The sequence below is a fragment of the Hemicordylus capensis genome, chromosome 2 (assembly GCF_027244095.1).
Source record: "Hemicordylus capensis ecotype Gifberg chromosome 2, rHemCap1.1.pri, whole genome shotgun sequence".
NCBI classification, from domain to species: Eukaryota; Metazoa; Chordata; class Lepidosauria; order Squamata; family Cordylidae; genus Hemicordylus; species Hemicordylus capensis.
The window spans coordinates 79,392,081-79,413,585 of record NC_069658.1 but is presented as its reverse complement, the minus strand read 5'-3'; the positions used below and the strand labels follow the sequence as shown (position 1 = coordinate 79,413,585).

Here is a 21,505-nt window from a genome sequence, read left to right as displayed (position 1 = left end):
AAATTCATCAGATCAAAGTGTAAAACCAATCTGAGAAAGTGTCTATAAACTTTCAGTGCTGTTACAGGTCAGTGATAAGCTGAAATGCATTAGAAATAGGGATGTTCTGAAATGTGATTCAGCATCTGAATCACCGGCACAATCCCTTTAAAAATGAGGGCTTCCACAGCCCCTTTAGAAGGAGAAGAGCAGGTCCATACCTGCTCCTCCTCCCACTCGCTACCATTTCTGTAATCCTTGCGCACCTCCTGGACATCTTAATGGGACAGCGGGCGTCTACCAGCTGCCCCTGCACATGATGCCAGCATGCACATGGCCACTGCACATGTGTGGAGGCTGTGTGCATGCCAGCATTGCACACGGGGTAGACACCCCACCAGTGCATAATGATGTCTGAGAGGAGCGTCAGAATTACAGAAGTGGTGGTGAGTGGGAGGAGGAGCAGGTATGGACCTGCTCTCCTACTTGTAAAAGGGGCTGTGGAAGCCCTCAGTTTTAAAGGTATTGGGTCGGTGATTTGGCTACCGAATTGCATTTTAGCATATCCCTAATTAGAAAGCTTGTGAAAACTCACTACTGCTTCAGTAGTAACCTTTATTATTTTTCTCTACATTTGCACTGGGACACTTCCATTTTGTTCAGTCAAAACTGAATTTACCATCTCTGCCTTTTAGACATTCCACAAATGGCTTCATGACTAAGCCTAACCCCACCAAGATCTAGGTACCTAACAGCCATGTCAGTTGATCTGCATTATTGATTTAATCTCAGCTTAACGCTAAGCGCTTGTTAAGGCCCAGAGAAGTTGCCTTTCAACTTGTTTCATAGAAAGTGATGGAGAAGAGATCATGTATCAAGGATGTGCAGAGTGTTGGTCTATGGTTGAATTGTCCTTGCTCTTGGTTAATAAGTAATAGTTCCTATACATCACCATGCATGCCCTTGCAAAGCTGAAATTCTAGTCTTGATAATCTGCTAGAGGCCTCTGGATGTTCTTGGGGACACTTCTGGTTTACTATTGAAATTCAATAAAATTGAAAGAGAGAAAGAAAAAGATTCTGAAAAAGTACTGTATTTGGGGGTAGAAATGCTGCAGTGCGAATGTTCTTAAAAGTTATTTTAAGGCACCTGTGGCATTTATACCAATGGCGGCGTTTACGCCGGAATTGAGGGGCGATGAAAGGAGGTGCAATGGCAACACAGCAGGACCCTCTGACCAACAATAGGTTCTATGTGGTCAAAAGGGCCTGTAAGGAATAGAGGCGGTGGGGGAGGAGTGGGGACAGTGCAGTTGGGCCTTCCTGGCCCCAGGTCTGCATGCTCCCCCCTTTCCATTTCTCATGCAGTGCTATTTGCACGCTGTGTGGGGGCATTTTGGCCCCTTTCTCTCTCCCCCCAAAGGTGTTTGCTTGGATGGTGGTGGCCAAGCTGGGCCCGTGGTGAGGCTATGGTCATATTTAGTGGCTGGTGTGGGTGCCGTGTGGGTGATGGGTGGCACCTTTAAGTGTAAATTAGAAGGTGCTTACCGCCCTGTATTGCCGGTCCTGGAAGCTCTTTGCAGCAGCAGCAGAGGATCGGGTCCTGCTGCCTCCACCCCTGCAGCATCTGCAGCAGCCACTACATATGGCCACAGCCTTGCCACAGGCCCAACTTGGCCACCCGCACCTGAGCAAACACCGGGGGGGGGGGGGGAGAGGGAGCAAGGGGGCAAATTTATTATTGTTGTTTGTTTATTAATTCGATTTCTGAACCACCCTTCCAAAAATGGCTCAGGGCAGTTTACACAGAGAAATAATATATAAATGCCCCCATGTGGAGCGGAAATGGTGCTCCATGGGAAATGAGGGTGGGTTGTACTTACTTGGTGCTTTAGCTGTGGCATTTACACCGATGTGGTGTTTCTGATGGGGTTGTAAAAAATTAAAGCCATTTTTCAATGGTGTGGTATTTACGCCGATGCGGCATTTCTACCCCAAAATATGGTAATCGGGAAAACAGAATAGAGTCTTTATAATGGTTCTTAATTCAACTACCCCATTGTAAAAACATAGTGTTCAAAATAAGGTGAAGGTGTACATCAAAATGAGGTGAAGGTGTATATCAAACTAATTTGATAATTGGGTAAAACTGATAAAATATTCTTAGACATCCACTGCAGTTGGAACTTTGAAAGAGAAATGGAATATCTTGCCCCCACCTTGAGAAAGATGCATTCAGGGGGCAGTAGGGAGAAACCTGATGTGTTTCTACATTGTTCTTGTTTGTTTGTTATGTTTGTACACCACCCCAAACTTCTGTTTCTGGGCGGTTTACAGCAACATAAAACAAATTAAAACAGAAGTTAAAACCTTAAAATAATTTAAAACTACAAGCCTAATTTAAAAGCTTGGGTGAATAAATGTGTCTTTAGAGATTTTTTTAAAATTTGCCAGATAATTTCAACAGGAAGGCTCTTATTTCAGCAGGAAATGCATTCCAGAGTCTTGGGTCGGCAACAGAGAAGGCTCGTCCCTGTGTAGGCACCAGACAAGCTGGTGGTAACTGCAGATGAACCTCTCAGGATGATCTCAGTGGGCGATGGGGGCTCATTTTACTGTTAAACTGATAAAAAAGAGTCATCGAAGGTGGTTGGTAGGTGGAAATAGCAACAGTAGAAAGAGCTCTGAAAGGATAAGTAGGGAGTTGCAATCTGTACTTCAAAAATGAATAGAGAAATTTTGGGCTTCATGTTCTCAGGACAGATAGCTATCAAATGCTATATCCTGAGGTAATATTCAAGTGCATCTTAATAATACTATTAGTCTTCCTTAATTATACCCAGAATATTCATGTTGGGGAGAAAAAAGTTGAGAGACTTGACAATTGTTGAATCTCTTCACAACTGCTCAAGCAGTAGTCTCACACTTTCTTTAAAGAGTTACAAGTATAAAGAGGACTAATATTGAAAGGCTGCTGAAAATTAGCAGATTGAATTTTGGATTACCTTTCCCAGCTTAAGTTGGAAATGGTATTTCCAGAATATAGATGCCTGTAGAGAAGAGTTCTGACTCAAAGAAAAGAAAATGGATACAGCATTCAAGTACAGTTTTATGGGCATGGTATCAACTAATTCTGTCTTCTTCTACCACTGGGTATGTGGGCATAGAAAGCAGAAATAACTATCTTATAAAAAAACTAATTATGGAAGCAGAATGGAGGGATGATCTATGCCCTGGTTATCAATGCCTATATTAAGAATGTTTGCAAAAACTGAGTACCGAAAAATCAAAACTCTTGCCCAGAGAGAGGGCAAAAAGAATATTAAATTTTCATTCTGCAATACAGGTTTGTTATAGTAAGACAGATATTTTGGTCCATAGACTACAGTTGATAGAATTTTAGATGAAGATTTGTTTGTTCTTAGGAAAGCTAAATATACTGGATGTAGCATGAAGCTGCTGTCCTTACTGAGATGAAAATGCAGGGCTGTGTCTGTCCTGTCTAAGTGAAGCAAATACCATGCTCTTTTGTATGGCGTCTTCTGCATGACAGCTATAGGGCATTCTGACCTAAAAAGAAAAAATGAAATTTTGCATGATAAAAAGATGGCTTAGAAAAAAGTATTGGCATTTAAACCTCTTTCATTATGCTAATGTGAGTTCTTTTATTTTTTTTAAAGCCTTACAGTAAGAAGCAATTCCATTTTTGAACTCTAATAATTCTGTGGCAGCTGGCATCTTGAAATGTTGGGAATATAAACCTATTCACATTATGTTTAACACTAGTACAGGTACACAGGTACAGATCTATTGTAAACCGCCCTGAGCCATTTTGGAAGGGCGGTATACAAATCAAATAAATAAATAATAATAATAATAATTGGTGCCCTGGGTGCAGTTCCAAAAGACCTTGAAGAGCACCTCAACACCATAGGGGCCACAGAAATCACCATCAGCCAATTACAAAAAGCAACTTTACTGGGAACAGCCTATATTCTGCGGCGATATCTATAATAGCAACAACATTGACAATAAAATTCAGCTGTCCCAGGTCCTTGGGAAGGACCCGATATCTGGATAAAACAAACCAGTCAATAAGACCTGTCTGACTGTGTCAATAAATAATAATATTCACAGTTACAGTTATTCAGTGTACTCTTCAGTGTACATCAGTAAACTTCCTATACATGCACCCAGGTTCACCTCTTAAATGAACGCAGGTACAGTCATTACACAAAAACATACATGTGCACAGATATCTGAATGTGGATGCAGCATAATGTCTGAATAGTTATATAGATCAAAAAATGAAAAGCTCTGAACATTTGTAGGTGATGTTCTCTTCCTTTGATCATTTCTTTTATTATAGAAAACAGAACCTTTTGCTGCTGAAACTATCTTTGGGGTGTTTAGGCTTTGAGAACACCCAATTATCCTCCTTGGAGACTTCCAAGGATGCACTCAACTACAATTCCCCTTTTGCTGGCATACTTGTTGCTGAATGAGTTGGGTAGAGAGGATGAGGATTGAAGGACACTGATCTTTTTGGCAGTGAAGGCAAATTATTCTTCAAAGGATTTTTGGGTGGAGGGCATTGGTCTCAAAACCTGGAGTCTAATGGGGGCATTGAACATGTACCCTGGCTAAACATCCTTCTCTCAGCTTCACAATTAAGTGGCATGTTGCCCATTGCTGCAAGGTTCTCAGATTTTGTCTTCAACTTTTGTTGTCAATGTTTCTGATACCACAAATGACAAACCAGTCTTGTTGACTCTGAGAAAATTAAATTGAATTAATTCTTGCTAGCTTGAAATTAACTTACACTTAGTATTTAAAAGAATTTTACTTTGGGGGTTGGAAGTTGGATATGCCGCTGTGGGTAGACCAAGTATGCACCGTATACCAGTTCTGTGAGGGAAAATTCTCTTAGTTTTTTTTAAGCTGAGTGAGAATGATGAAAGAGCACAAAATCCCCTTTAGTTTATTTTTAGTAATACTAAAGCCTTAGAGTGAAGTAGCTAACCTCAGTAGGAGCTTTCATTTTACCCTCCATTTTCATCTGCTAGTCTTTTTGCAGCCCCTTTGAAGCTGCCAAGACTCAGGAGGGAACTGGGGTCTGCATAACATAGTCCTTATTTATATTTAGAGTGCAACCTTTTTATTTTTTCCTGATTGACCTCAGGTTGTACAATCTTTGAAACTCTGACCTCAAGGAAGAAAATGTTGATTCTTAAGAATCCTTGATTCTTGGGATGTCAAAGAAATTGCAGCTACTCTTATTGGAAATGGAAACTACTTTAAAAATTCCTGCTGCTCTTTGGTGTATCTGTGTCCTTGTTTCAAGACTGAAAAACATTTTTTTCTGGAGGAAATTTTGTCTCCAGTATCAGTCCTCCATGTAGTTGTGTAAACTGATAAAGATATACAGAAATGTAGACAATTCTGAAGGACATACAGAGTTGATATAGGTAGCCTATATATTAACTCTGATAAACAGATAAAACCATTTCTTTGATTTGTTTTTATTTAATATGAAAGTGTTTACCTGGTTTTTAAAAACACAATGTAAGCATTTAAAAGGAACTTATTTTGCTTTTGCTTTGTTTTAAGACTTATTAGTGGAGCTTAGCTATGGATCCTAATCTCTGTGCCTTTGCTTTGTTTTTAATAGATATCGTTGTCCACAAACTGGGAGGCACCAAACTTACATAACTGAGAAATAGGAGCAGTCTTAGCTGAGAAAAGGGAGCAACAGTTTGACTGCCTTAAGGCCTAAAATTGCTCAAAACACAATATAAAACTGCTATATAAACACCTCACATCTTCCAACATAAGCAATGAAAGGACCTCCCCCGCCCCCGCCTAAAACTTCAGGGTCCACAAGAAGAGAAGAACCAGAGCTTTCAACATTCAGTTTTGAGATTTGCCTTCAGGGAGATTACAAGCTGTGTATGTACCACACTTGGTCACTTATGAAACTACATCTTGCTTTTACTTCTCTGCAGTTTTCCTGCTGCTTTTCATCCTGCACTTCCTTTGCTTTTAGCCCCACCCCCCTTTCCCTGCCTAGGTGCCTGCAACGTTTTTAGATCTTCTCTTTTCTCACTTAGTAAGGGTTTTCTTTCTCTTCTCTTTGATCCAAACTTGTTTGCAGCTTATTTTCTCTTCTCTTCCTTGTCAACTGAAGCTGGAACGGCATATGTAAAAAAAAGTTAATAATAATAATATGTAAAAATTTGTGCAGTGCTTGGTTGACATCCTCATTAGCCATGTGGAGGTGCTGCATGCAAAGAACCTCTGTAGCATTGAGCAATACAGGGACTTCCTGTGCCATGGGAGGGGCTATTTTAACACATGAAAGGTTTAGGATTGTGCAAACCTCAGCGACATATTTATGGGCGTTAAAGCGCTGCTGAGGAAAGAGAAATCGGCAAAAAATGCCTCCCACCCACACAGCATGTAGTTTACAAAATGCTGTGAAGGCACTGCATGTGAAGTGCCTCTGCATGGATAGTGAAGGTGTTGGTCATTGATTGCAGTGATTACTATTTTGGGAAGCAGAAACAATCCCAAGTCTTCTAGGTGCAATGCCAGATGGCCTTTGATTTACAGAATGCATGCTGTAAGAGCATTGTTTACTCAATTAGGGGATGAATAAGGGACAATCTGCTGGTTACCTAGAAGCAATTGTTAGCAACTATAGATAAGTGATTTGTAGTTTGGAATATACATTTCACTACCTCATTCTAGAGAGGTATTTACTTGGCGCATCCCACCAAATTATGCTCCCATTCATCACCAATCCAGTCAGAAGGCATTGATGGAAATGGTGCCTGGTGGAATTTGTCCTGATAGCCCACTCTTTTTGGAAGGTCATGGATAAAGTGTTCCCTTGAATTGAATGAAAAGTGGAAGTGGTGGTTATTGAATCCAAAACTTTATATATGGTGACTCTTAGAAGCCAGACCTATGCTGAGCTCAGACAGAAAGAGATGAGCAAATATTTTTATTTACCAGAAAAATAACCCTGGGTCACATTTTTAATCTTTATGTAGGTACCCTGAATTAGCAACTGTGTGTAAAAATGCGAATACGTTGATATTATATCCTGGAGCTGGAGCAGCAAATTTGGAAGAAGTAGATTTGACCTCTCCTGATCCCTATGTAATCATCATCATTGATGGAACATGGAGTCAGGCCAAAGATATATTCTTTAAGAACTCCCTTTTTCGAATACCTAAGCAGGTAAGATTTAAGACATTGACTTTAATTTTGTGGGGTGGGGGCAGTGGGTGAGACAGACAGATCCTGTATTGTCTTGCAGACATCTGCCACCCTACATTTGCACATACTTTAGACTTATTGTAGAACATGCCACTGCAAATGCCCCTGTGCATGATAAGGTCTGTACATGTTCTCTGCAAGTCTTTTTTGTTTAAACCAGTTCTACTAATATAACAATTCCTCACTAGTTTGAAACATTCTGGAAAGGAACCTCTGACATGTTATCAGTGTGACTATTTCCAGGATACTGAGTAACTACTTCTGTTCTCCTGGAAGAGAATATTTGGGCATAATGTCTTTGCTATAAGAAATAATGCATGAGAAATAATTGTCAGAACAATTTTTACAATTGTGTTTTTACAAGTTTTGCAATGAATAGGAAGAATATAGCTCAAGCTTCTTTGTAATAGCTGGAAGTCTGTTGGAAGAAAAGAAGACTAAGGGCAGGTTGACGTATGACATCAAATAAGGTGCTCCTGGTTCCCTGCAAGCACATGCTCCCAACATGAACCTCATGTTCAGTGCATTTCATGTTGCATGAACCCACCAAGGTTCATTTGACAAGCAGCACTTCCCTCCGCCACCCAACTTCAGATGGGTGGCAGAGGGAAGTGCTGTTCAGCCACTGGTCATTGGTGGGTTTCACACTTCAAGAAATGTGCTGAATTTTCAGCTCATGCCAGGAGTGTGCACTCTGGAAACTGACAGTTGACAGCACCTTACTTGCTGCCCTTACATGTGAACCCACCCTAAATATTCTTCTTTTTACTCATAGCTCCACAGAACACACTGTATGACATCTGCAAAGATCATGGGGTTTGATGGATCCAAGAATTACTCCATATGAATAATGAATGACAATTTATTATTCACAGGGAGTATTTCTTGGATAAGGGCTGATTTCATGCATCTGTAACTAGAGCCCCTATATACCTGATGAATTGGTATGAGGTAATGTGTGATTCAGGTGCTACATATGTGCAATAATATGCTGCTTTATGAAATCCTTTACCCTGGGTTATGTGGGGAGCATTACATGGACTAGTCTTATGTGCATATGGATGAATTGACACTAGTAGTGATGGTGGTGGTTGTAAAAACAAGTTACTTTTTGGTTAGTTTCCAGTGGAGATGTTGACAAACGTAGGAACATAGGAAACTGCCATATTCTAAGTCAGACCATTGGTCTATCTAACTCAGTATTGTCTTCACAGACTGGCAGCGGCTTCTCCAAGGTTGCAGGCAGGAATCTCTCTCAGCCCTATCTTGGAGAAGCAAGGGAGGAAACTTGAAACCTTCTGCTCTTCCCAGAGCGGCTTCATCCCCTGAGGGGAATATCTTGCAGTGCTCACACATCAGGTCTCCCATTCATATGCAACCAGGGCAGACCCTGCTTAGCAAAGGGGACAAGTCAGGCTTGCTACCACTAGGCTCAGTTATGAAATTGGTAACATTCTTGTAATACTCACTTCAAAGAAAAGGTGAGCTTTATGAGTCTGAAATCATTTCCAGTCCAGACTAAAATCCAATGTGTAGAAGAATTCCAAGTTAACACACGCAGATCTCCAATCCTCAAAATTCCTTTTCATTTAAACTCTTATATGCTGACTGGACTGGTGGAAGTAGTATTTCAGCCATAGAGAGGGAAGGAAGGAGGTCTTTCACTCCCTCCCCTCCTAACCACCTGGGGCACTGCATTAACAGTGTACTCAGGCAAAAGGCTTTGTGGCCTTTGGGGAAATTGTAGCCCATTGGGGCCTTTTATCCACAGAGGGGTATGGGACTTTACGCGGTGTGTGTGTGTGTGTGTGTGTTGAAGTAGATGTATTTGGATTTGATTTGGACATAAGCTGAACTACTTCTTTGTTTGGGGCCCAACGTGCTTCCAAGCCAAAGCCAATGTGAATCATGTAGGGATTGCTGATCTCTGTTTCCATAATGTATCTAAATTCACGCAGCTCATAAGTGGTGGAAGTGTTCAGCCAGATAGAAGTTGAAAGACATCAGACAGGTTTGTAATATACCAGTTGTTACACAAGTAGCTATGCTTAACTTGTATTTCATTGCATGTGAAATACAGCATTTTCACCATTTCCACTGTACTCTGAGGGAGAGAGTGTTTTTGCGAAATGACTTGTCATGCTTGATATGTGATATGATCACAGTTGATACAACTGTGATGTGATATAATGGCAATTCATTCTCTTCCCCATAGAATCTTTATTGCAGTGATGGTATGTAAAAATTAATTTTGACATTTTTAATAATAGTGTACCACAGTGCATAGTCTTTGAAGTGCTGCATCTTTTATCAGCTAGGTGTTAATTTAATTGGCTGTAAAATTCTGAGAATTTTAGATTTTCATTATGTTCACCAAGATTAATGTGAGTCAGAAGAGCAGATGAAGAAGTCCTATTGCTTTAAGGAAGATCATGAACTGGTTTTACTTCCCTCACACTGAACCTGGATGATGAAGAACTGCTATAGGGAAGATTAAACCATTACTTAGAAGCCACAGGCAGTTATCCTAGGTAATTCTGAACAGAGATATTTTCTAAACTCTCTGTCTCCTACCAATATGTTGTGAGGGGCAGTGGGGGGGATGAACTGGGATAAAGTGGCAACAGTAGTGTAACAAGTAGATCCCAAAAGCAAAGGGTTTCCACAAATTGTAGAGCAGGCTGTAGGAGATAGGTGAAAACTGAGCATGCAAGAAATGGGGTGGGGGAGAGGTGGGCAGAGCCTTGATTGAAACATTTTCTAGTTTGTTAGCACTTCATTATTATTATTATTTTTTTGCTTCTAATTGATTATGACAACAGATCCCTTAAACCTTTAGAGGGGAAGACAGAGAAACAGTTTTTAATCATGATTTTTTCAGTTTGAAGGAGAGAATCCTGAGTGGTATACAGGATCTGGTATGAGATGTTAGTGTTGTGGAACCTTGAGTGACCATAGTGTGATAAAATTCAGCATACATGTGAGGAGATAATCACCAAGGAAGTCCAACACATACACACTTTGAATTTCAGAAGAGGAAACTTCTCTAAAATGAGGAGTTTGGTGAAAAGAAAACTGAAAAGCAAAACCAGGAAAGTCACTTTGCTCCATAATCCATGGAGTTTATTTAAAACCACAATTCTAAGAGCCCAGTTAGAATGTATACCAAAAAGGAGGGAAGGTATTACCAAGTCTGGGGGGATGCCAGCATGGCTAACAAGTAAAGTCAAGGAAGTTATAAAGGGGAATAAGACTTCCTTCAGAAATTGGAAGTCCTGCCCAAATGAAGAGAACAGAATGGAACACAAAGAAGCTCTGCTCACAGTCAGTGAGAAGAGCTTCTTGGCGGTCTGCGGGGAGAGGGGGTTTGCCTGACCTCCCCACAAACAAGCACTCACTGTCACTGGGCAGGCAGATTGGCCACCCAGATGAGCGGTGGCTCTCCTGCGGGTCACCCGCACCTTGTCGCACCTCGCTTGGGCGCTCGGGGGCGCTCCAGGGGTTCGGCATAGGGAAGTGCCACCCTGTGGCGCCCCTCCACTTGGCGCCCCAATAATGCATGGCAGTGCATTACTGGGAGCCCCCCTCCCCCCGAGTGTGTCCGCTGGAGCTGCGAACAGCCCAAAAACCTTGTGCCCAAAACCTAGGTTAAGCAGTGGGCTACTTAAGAGGGCCTGCTGCCAGGAGCCGCGCAGGTTCTCATGTGCAGCAGAAACCAGGCTGGGTTCCCTTAGCCCGGTTTCTGTTGCACGTGTGAATAGCCTCTGCCTCTGCCAAAAAGAAATGCAAGGAGGCAATAAGGGAGGTGAAAAGAGAGTTTGAGGAACATTTAGCTAAAAGCATCAAGGAAAATAACAAAAAGTTCTTTGAATACCTCAGAAGCAGGAAAACTACCAGGGAGCCAGTTAGACCACTAGATGGTGAGGGAGTAAAAGGGATTATTAAGGAGGATATGGAGATTGCAGAGAAGCTAAATGAGTTCTTTGCATCTCTCTTTATGGCAGAGGATACTGAGCATATACCTGTGCCTTCACTGAGCTTCTCAGGGACAGAGGCTAAAGAACTGAGTCAGATAGAGATGACAAGAGATGATGTTCTAAACTGTCTGGGGAAAAAAAATAAAAATTAACAAATCTCCAGGGCCAGATGGCATCCACCCAAGGGTCCTTAAAGAACTGAAATGTGAGATTGCTGACTTCCTTCAACAGGCTCCGTACTGGAGGACTGGAAAGTAGTCAATGTAGCTCCAATTTTCAAAAAGGGATCCAGGGGGATCTGGGAAATTACAGGCCAGTTAGCTTAATGTCTGTTGCAGGCAAATTGATAGAAAACATTATCAAAGATAAAATTCTTAAGCATATAGAAGAACAGGCCCTGCTGAAGAAGAACTAGCATGGCTTCTGCAAAGGGAAATCTCACCTCACTAACCTCTTTGAGTGTCAACAGGTATGTGGATAAAGATGATTCAGCTGACATAGTGTACCTGGATGTTCAAAATGTTTTCGGTAAGGTTTCTCATCAAAGACTCTTGAGAAAATTTAGGAGTCATGGGGTAAGGGGACAGGTTCATGTGTGGATGGATAACTGGTTGAAGGACAGGAAACAGAGGGTAGGAATAAATTGATAGTTTTCATAATGTAGGGAAGTAAGAAGTGGGAGCCCCCAGGGATCAGTACAGGAACCAGTGCTCTTTAACTTGTTCATAAACGATCTAGAAGTTGGGGTGAGCAGCAAAGTGATCAAATTTGCAGATGACACCAAACTATTTAGGGTAGTGAATTCCAAAAGAGATTGTGAGTAGCTCCAAAAGGAACCCTCCAAACGGGGATAGGCAACAAGATGGCAAATGAGGTTGTGTTAACAAGTGTAAAGTGATGCATACTGGGGCAACCCCCCCCCAACTTTACATATACACTGATGGGGTCTGAGTTGTCACTGACTGCCCAGGAGAGGGATCTTGGGGTCATAGTGGACAGCTCATTGAAAGTGTCAACTCAGCTGTGAAAAAGGCCAATTCTATGCTTGGAATCTTTAGGAAGGGGGTTGAAAATAAAACTGCTAATATTATAATATCCTTATTAAAAACTATGGTGTGGCCACATTTGGAGTACTGCATGCAATTCAGGTCACCACATCTAAAGAAGGACATTGTAGAATTGGAAAAGGTGCAGAAGACGGCAACCAAGATGATCAGGGGCCTAGAGCACTTTCCTTACGAGGCAAGGCTACAACACCTGTGGCTATTTTTTTTAGAAAAAAGTCGACTGCAGGGAGGCATGAGAGAGGTCTATAAAATGATGCATGGTGTGGAGAAAGTGGATAGAGAGAAATTTTTCTCCCTCCCACATAACACTAGAACTAGGAGTCATCCCATGAAACCTTTTGCCAAGACATTTATGTGAGAATCTGAGGGAAAAAATGAGAGCTTGGAGTCCAAAGATTAAGCACCTTGGAGCAAAGGGTATCTCTTTAGGAATTAGATTCAGGATTAGCAGATTTGCTGCCTGCTGTATAGCGCCTGTTTACTTCCAACATTCTGTGCTTGTATGTCTGTAAATAAAAGAAATGTTACAAAGACACCAGTGCACTCACATCCAAAGGAAACTAAGCTACACTGTGCTACCTCTAACATTTTCACTGCTTGGGGTACTGAGGAACACATTACATTAATATGTTATCAAAATATTATTGAAACTGGAGATGTCTGCATTTATATGGAATGTGACTCATTTGGTTCTTTTGGATCTCTCAACAGTGTTCGATACCATCGACCATGGTATCTTTCTGGATCTCCTGGGGGAATTGGGGGTAGGGGGCACTGCTTTGCAGTAGATCCGCTCTTATCTCTCAGGCAGATTCCAGATGGTGGAGCTTGGTGACAGTTGCTCCTCAAAATGGGAGCTGTTATATAGAGTCCCTCAGGGCTCCATTCTGTCACCAATGCTTTTTAATATCTACATGAAACCGCTGGGTGAGGTCATCAGGAGGTTTGGTGCTGGGTGTTATCAGTATGCTGATGACAGCCAAATCTACTTTCTCCTTTTCATCTGCATCATCAGGAAATTGTGTTCATTCCCTAAATGCCTGCCTACAGGCAGTAATGGGCTGGATGAGGGATAACAAATTAAAGCTGAATCCAAGCAAGACAGAGGTGCTCATTATAGGGGTTCAGAATCTGAGGGATGAGTTAGATCTCCATGTGCTGGATTACACTCCCCCGGAAGGAGCAGGTACAGAGCTTGGGAGTACTCCTGGACCCAGACCTCTCACCCTGGTATCTCAGGTGGAGGCTATGGCCAGGAGTGCTTTCTGTCAGCTTCAGCTGATTTGACTGCTGTGCCCATTCCTTGAAGAGGAAGACCTCAATACAGTGGTGCACCAGCTGGTAACCTCGAGGCTCGACTATCGCAATGCACTCTACATGCCGATGCCTTTGTACATAGTCTGGAAACTTCAGTTAGTTCAAAATGTGGCAGCCAGATTGGTCTCTGGGGCAACCCAAAGAGACCATATTATGCCTGTTTTAAAACAGTTGCACTGGCTGTCAATATATTTCTGGCAAAATACAAAGTGCTGGTTATTATCTTTAAAACCCTGAACAGCTTAGGTCCAGGTTACCTTAGAGAGCACTGCCTTCTGCATGATCTCCACCAGACATTAAGGTCATTTGAAGAGGTCTGTCTCCAGTTACCACCAGTACATCTGGTAGCAACTCAGGCGGGCTTTCTCTAGCCGCTCCTGGGCTGTAGAATGCACTCCCTGCAGAAATCTGTAATTTGAATTATTTATTGGACTCAGGAGAGTCCTCAAAACCTATCTGTTTGGCCTGGCCTTCCAGGGTTTTAAAAATGTTGTAAATGGTTTGCATGTTGTAACCTGGTTTTTCAAGGTTTTTAAACAGAGATTATAAAACACCATAAAACAAAACAATTAAACATTGTTTTGTTTTATGGTGTTTTATAATCTCTGTTTAAACTGTTAATTGTTTTCAATTGATTTGTTTTAATTGTAAATCTCCCTGAGCCATTTTGGAAGAGCGGTATAGTAATTGAATGAATAAATAAATATGGAAGGGAAAGCCAGGGTAGAACAATAACAAGGGTAGGTCACAGCTGGATCCATATTCCGCATTACCTGCTTACTGCACTAAAATCTAAAATTCTGCATGAAGCTGCAGTAACTCCTGCAAGGACTATTTAAACATTTCCACCAGCCAATCCTATGGTTAAGGCAGGGTACCAATTCAGTGGGGAAAACCCATGCAATTGGTCCCCACAGTCTGTTTTCTAAGTTACTTAGAAAAGGGACTTCGCAATACTTGAGTAAGACCTAAAGGGGCCCCACTGTGTACTAAGAGATTGAGTCATAATTCCTCTTAGCTTGAATTGTCCAAAACAAAGCAAAGTAGTTGTTGCTTGTTTACTGTTATAGGAGCTTGTTATGGGACCTCATGAAATAGTTGGTTCGCACAGTCAAACTGGTATGCTAAAAACATGGGCTGAATAAATCCACGCAAGACTGATGTGTTGTAAAGTGGCAGTGAATTGCTTTACTGCACTCTCACCTCTGAGTTCAAATCAACTTTATTACATTACTTCAGAACTTCCCACTGTGATGTTGGCTGGGTGTATGAGGAAATAGTCTCATGATTGCTTTAACTTGCATCATTCTGTCAGTTCAGCATACCAGTTTGGTCATGCAGATTGACCATAAGATGTAGTCTGTAAAACAGTTGTATCTTTAAAATCTTCCCTAATTTATTGCACTTTCAAACTGAGACATCTCCAACTACTTTACTACCCGTTTTGCACTTTTGTCCTGAAACCTTTTAGGAATTATGCTAAACAATTGAAGCAGACAAATAGTAACTGTATGGAAAGTTCATAATAATGGTCCTTTTCATAAAAATGTATGCATGATAAGGACTACAACATTCTACTGCTGCTATCAGTAAAAGTTATTGATGTGTGAACTGCAGTTTCTTTTATAGCCATAAAGATCAACCAAACACAGGTTTAAAGAGCAGCTTCCAATGTTTTACTTCCATTAATACAAAGGTTATATTATTACACTATTTTCTTATAATCAAAATGTCTAACCCTTGAGAGTAAACTGTATAAAAGAGAAATAAAGCACTGTCTATAAGTTGCTTCTTCACAAATTATGCAATATTTCTTCTGTTTTCTAGAGAATTACCATATTTTTACTGTTTTGCCACCAACATTTATTTGCTTCTCAGGTTATTGAACCAAGTTTTTATTACTGAAAGTAAATTTAAATATTAGCAGAACAGTTGCCACACACAAGTTTCCACAACTATAGCAAGTCACACTCTTGGCAAGGATATTAGAAGGAAAGTATGTGATCCAGAAATAAAATATATTCATTAAATGTATAACTGCTGCTAAAAATGGCAATCACACATTTAATTTCCCCTTCCACTTCGATAATACCTTACACTGAACATTTTTTCACACGTTTGCTAGTGGCTTCAAATGATTTGCAGCGAGAAAACACACTCTCCCATGACACTAGGCCACTAGGATTCTGTTAAGGTGGCTTTAAACATTGGATTGGTTTGGTTTGGTTTGTTTGTTTGTTAAATATACTGTCTATCCAAAAAATGGTTCAGGGTGTTCATACTTAAAAATAAAACCATTTTAAATATTAATATAAAATAAAAACAGTTAAAATATTAAAATAAAACTTGATCTAAAATTATTAAAACCATTTAAATATTAAAAGCCAGGCTGAAAAGATGGTTTAGAAAGTGCTTTCTTGAGGCCTCCAAAGATGATAAGCCTTTTATACCCATGGGGAGCACATTCCACAACCTAAGGGCAGCTACTGAGAAGGCTTGATCTCAACTTGCCACCAGATGAACTGGTGGCAACCAAATCTAACCTCTCCTAATGAGTTGTGGTGATCTTTCAGAGAAAGGTGCTCTCTCAGGTAACCCAGGCCTAAGCCATTCAGGGCTTTAAAGGTGATAACCAGCACTTTATATTTTCCCCAGAAACATACCAGCAGTCAGTGTAACGGTTTAAGAACAGGCATGATATGGTCTCTCCAAATTCCCCCGGAGACCAATCTGGCAGCCCCATTTTGGACTAACTGAAGTTTCTGGATTGTGTACAAAGGCAGCCCTACGTAGTGCTCATTGCAGTTGTCCAGCCTGGAGATTACCAGCTGATGCACCACTGCATTTGAGCTCATTATATTTAAGGAACAGGCAGAGCTGTTGTATCAGCAGAAGCTGACAAAAAGTGCTCTTGGCCATATCCTTGGCCTAAGACATAAGGGTGAGACCAGGATTCAAGAGCACTCCCAAACTGCATACCTGTACTTTCTCGGTGAATGTAACCACATCCAGAACAGAAGATTATATCCCATTCTCCAGATTACAATCCTCCACAATGAGCACCTCCATCTTGCTTGCATTCAGCTTCAATTTATTATTCCTCATCCAGCCCATTATTGCCTCTAGGCAGGCATTTAGGGAGATAGTGCTATTTTCTGATAATGATGCCATGGAGAGATAGATCTGGGTGGCAGCATACTCAGCACCAAATCTCCTGATTACCTCACCCAGCAGTTTCATGTAGATATTAAAAAACATTAGCATCAGAATGGAGCCCTGAGGGACTCCTTATGACAGTTCCAATTTCAAAGAGCAACTGTCACCAAGCACCACCGTCTGAAAACTACCCTAAAAATAGGAGCAGAACCACTGCAAGGCAGTGCCTCCAATCCCCAAATCCCTCAGGTGATCCAGAAGGATACCATATTTATGGTTTCAAAAGCTGCCGAGAGATCCAAAAGAACCAACAGTCACACTCCCTCTGTTGGTTCCCTGGTGAATATCATATCTTAGGCTGATGAAGGCCATCTCAGCCCCATAGCCTGCTCTAAAGCCAGTTTGAAATGAGTCTAGATAATTTGTTTCCTCCAAGACCTCCTGAAGCCACAACCCTCTTGGTCATCTTACCCAACCACAGGAGGTTTGAAACTGGCCTGTAATTACCTGTCACCAAGGGATCTAGGGCAGGCTTCTTAATAAGAGGTCTAACCATTGCCACCTTCAAACAAGGAGGCATCCTGCCTTCCCTCAGTGAGTTATTAGTGATGTCAACTAGACCAACTCCACTTACCACTTTGCAAGATGAAATCAGCCATGTTGGACAAGGATCCAAAGAACAGGTTACCACCTGTTACCACCATACCACTCCCAGCAGCTTGTCCACATCCTCAGGAATCGCAGATTGAAATGGATCCATTCTAATCTTACAAGAGGGATTGCCAGACAACCCCATAACTGACCCTGTAGGAATACTAGAATCCAGGTCGGCCCAGATATGGGACATTTTATCCTCAAGAAATCTTATTAAAAGCATCACAATGGATATTGTTTTCAGGAACAGATTTGAAACAGGGGGGCTGAATTAGACCCCTCACAACCTGAAACAGCTCTGTTGGACATGAACTTGCATATTATTATTATTATTCATTCGATTTCTATACCGTCCTTCCAAAAATGGCTCAGGGCGGTTTACACAGAGAAATAATAAATAAATAAGATGGATCCCTGTCCCCAAAGGGCTCACAATCTAAAACAGTGATTCTCAAACTTGGGTCCTCAGGTGTTATTGGACTTCAACTCCCATAATCCCCAACCAAAGGCCACTGAGGCTGGGGATTATGGGAGTTGAAGTCCAATAACACCCGAGGACCCAAGTTTGAGAATCCCTGATCTAAAAGAAACATAAGACAGACACCAGAAACAGTCACTGGAAGTACTGTGCTGGGGGTGGATAGGGCCAGTTACTCTCCCCCTGCTAAAAAAAAGAGAATCACCATGTTAAAAGGTGTCTCTTTGCCAACTTAATAGGGGCTAATGTCTACTATGCAATTTATATGTAATTTATTTGCACTCCAGTCTTCTACCTTGCCACTTCAGCCCTGGAGCTCTTCCATATAACATGGAGCTTATTTCAAAGTGGGTTGAAGAGGATGCTTAGGAGCAATCATGTCTACTGCCCTGATGAGTTCCCTGTTCCAGCTATACACCAGGGCATCAACAGAATCACAGACAGAACCAACTGTAAAACCCTCTAAGGCCTCTTAAAACCCTACTGGATTCCTGGAGTGTGTCATCCTAATAAGTCCATCACCCCTGTAAGCATTGGTAGTGACTGTGAGACCAACTTTAATCAGGAAGTGGATGAAGAGAATGAAAAGAATAGTTGCTATTTTTGCCAGCCATTAGGCTTGTTCATGCAACCACCAGCAGGGTTGGAGAAGTGCCCAGCCTGGGCAGAAGAGCTGGGTGCATTTTTAGTCATGTGCTTGCAAATGTTAAGGTAGGAGGCAGGGAGAATGATCATGTGTGAGGCAGCAGCTGGGTAGAACAAGCTTACCTTATCTTACCTAAATTCCATTGCCAGATTTTTTCTAATGTAGGAGCAACAGCCATCCTAGAGTATAGGTATAGAGGCATTGCATGCAAAGTAGCACTGCAACATTTAGTACTCTTGAGTTGTTTGGTGCCCTAGGTGCCTGCTATATGCACAGGTGCAGATCCCTTAATGTGTTTAAATGCAGTTCTGTAATAGATCAAATGCAGATGCTTAGAGTGTTGCACAAACAGACCAAATCTACTTTATTTATACAGAGCTTAAGGAACCAAAGGGATAATATATAGAAATTCCCTGGATTCTGGCACCCTACTCCTAAATTCCTTATAACTATTTCTAAAGATTGTTGTCTTATCAATATGCAAAAGTATGAAAAAAATGTCCTAAAAGCTTAGCCATGGGCAGTTGTCATTAGGGGGCACAGGTCTAATGCCAGGTCTGCGAGAGCCAGGGATGTGCCAGGAGACAAGCCAGGTTTGTGTTCAGAAGCCAGAAGGTCTTACACAGGAGCTGGAGTCAGGAACAAGTCAAAGCTGAATATCTGTCAGGTCAGAGGGTTGAGACAGAAGCCAGGAGTCAAAACCACACCAAATGTCCAGCCAGATCAGTAATCAGGAACCAAAAGAATCATGCAGGTAGGCAGAAATCACAAATAGGCCAGGGATCACACCATGGAGTCAGGAGAACCAGCAAGGAGATGGGCACCAGACCAAGGGAACTTGACACAAAGGCAAAGTCTTCTCTGGACAGGAAGCCTCTTATATTTTTGTCTGCAGGGAGGCCAATGGCTTGAAATTTGGTGTGGCTTTGGCTCAGTGCTCTGACCTGACAGCTATTCAAGGTGAGGTCAGCATAGGTCCTGGATAAATGTTGCAAGATGAGGAATTGCCACCAGAGGCAGTGTGGAGCAGAACTCCTTGACCCAAGGAGCTCTGACAAAAAGAAAACGTGAATGCCCATTTATACAGTGCATGGAAAGCAGAGCTGCAAGTGATTCATATTATGCTTTTCCACTTTTGCTATAATGCATGAATCAAGACGTCTCCTATCTCTCCATGGTGAAAAAAGCTAGATAACCTCCGGATCTCGTGGACCTTTGCTTGGATGAAGAAGGTTCCAAGTTGTCTCTGTCATGGGCATGCTATTGGACTCCGAGGATGAGGAGAAGACAGGCAGTGTGACAGCGGAGGGAGGAGTGCAGCAACCTCAAAGGCAAGAAGTTTCAGAGGCAAGTGGGACTGACTAACGGGATGTTGAAAATGAAACAGAGCCTAGTATGACAGCTCCTGTGGAGGAGGCACAGCTGATCTCAGCTGTAGAGAGGCGTCAGTCGAAGAGACAGGAGGAGATAAGGAGATGCACGCACAGAACGGCTCGACTAAGAAGAAGAGCTGCTGAGTCAGGGATCTATGATTGAAAGCACATGTCTTCAGCCTATTTAAGACGGCTTCGCCTCAGCCGCATTGCTGGTAGCAACATCGTGCTTTGGTGAGCTCCCCAGCTGTGTTCCTGCTTGTTTTGACTGTGCTTTGACTCCAGACTGTTTGGACTCTGTTTGTGGAATTCGTCTTGGACTTGGTTTGACCGACTGGATATTGTAACAACTCAGACTGGCTTTGGTTTGGAAATGGCTTACTGCTTGGCTCTGACATTCTCCTTTTGACCCTTTGCCTACTTAACGTTCCGTCTGCCGATATATAGCTCTAAATTATCCTGACAGGTTTACGACAGTCTCCCTGAAACTTAGGGAGATAGGGCCAAGATAGGGCTGAGAGAGCCTACAACCCTGGAGAAGCCGCTGCCAGTCTGTGTAGATAATGCAGAGCTAGATGGACCATTGGTCTGACTCATGTTAATGAAACTGTTCCAGAGTGCTGGCTAAACACACTAATCAGGCATCTGGGTTAGTGTAGGGAATCAGCGTGACTATATGGAACAGTTCATTACAGTGTCAATTTGTGCAAAGTTTTGTTCTGGAAATGATGAGAAGACAGAAATATGGTACAATCAGATTTATTTAGGGCTATTCGGAGTACAGGAAAATTAAAAGATTTGTTAGGCAAGGTGAGGAGGCAATAAAATCTTAACTAACAGTATTGACTAGAGTCTCATGTAGAGGTGTTTTAGCTTAAGGTCCAAATTGTCAATTAAATCAGCTTAAGGCTTTACTTGAGAAAGGACCCAGAGGTAGACTCAGAGGAAAGAGAAGGGAGAGTAGAGATTTAAAAGGGATAGACAGTTATAGATGGTTAGTATTACCTGTTCCGATCTGTTGGATGCGTTGGATGCACTTGCAGGTTGGAGTGTGCAGGCAGATTTCCTCACAGGGGCAAAGCAGAAAGGCAAGAAAAGGAAAGGGCAAGTGGCACAGAGTTGACACCTTTAAGCTAGGGAACTAGGATAGCGTTGGTTGCAGGATAGGTCCAGGGTCCTCCTTCGAGTTCTCTGTTGTGTTTCCCCTCTTTTATTGTCTTTTCTTTTCCCTCCTGAACATGTGCTTGGGTCAAGAGTACAAATAGGCAAGATCCTGTCCTGGGGCAGTTTACAGGTCAGACTCTGGAAGCCTCTTCCAGCCCCTCTGCAGGGGCTGAAACCTGCATGTAACAAAGAAGTTTATGTTTGCATGAACTAGTCAAGTGGGTGTGATCTTTAAGAAATCAAAGATGGAATGTCTGGTCGAGAAATGTGTGTAGGGTACTGAATGGGTGAACTCAAAAGCTTTATCTGAGACCAGGACATCTCTTCCTGGGAGGAAGATTTTCCTTGTTAACAAACCTACCTCTGGGTCATTGCCAGGTCATTAGCATTATGATAGGAAACTGGGGGTGT

General features: G+C 41.9%; 1 protein-coding gene and 1 long non-coding RNA gene across 5 annotated transcripts in view; one reads left to right on the top strand and one right to left on the bottom strand.

Moving 5' to 3' along the window:
• Nucleotides 1–21,505, top strand: part of DTWD2 (DTW domain containing 2) — a 112,762-nt gene that overhangs the window by 55,020 nt on the left and 36,237 nt on the right. For all 3 annotated transcript variants that reach the window (XM_053302640.1, XM_053302642.1, XM_053302641.1), the window contains exon 4: nucleotides 7,034–7,223. In XM_053302640.1, coding sequence (XP_053158615.1) covers nucleotides 7,034–7,223 — 190 coding nt within the window. The remainder of the gene's footprint in view (nucleotides 1–7,033; nucleotides 7,224–21,505) is intronic.
• On the bottom strand, nucleotides 538–17,517 carry LOC128347679 (uncharacterized). 2 transcript variants are annotated; one of them, XR_008317654.1, is made up of 4 exons: nucleotides 17,414–17,517; nucleotides 6,085–6,165; nucleotides 3,448–3,548; nucleotides 538–1,015 (listed from the first exon to the last, which is right to left on the bottom strand). It is a non-coding gene; the product is annotated as an uncharacterized LOC128347679 (long non-coding RNA). The 2 variants fall into 2 exon arrangements; XR_008317653.1 differs by lacking the exon at nucleotides 17,414–17,517 and adding an exon at nucleotides 16,603–16,797.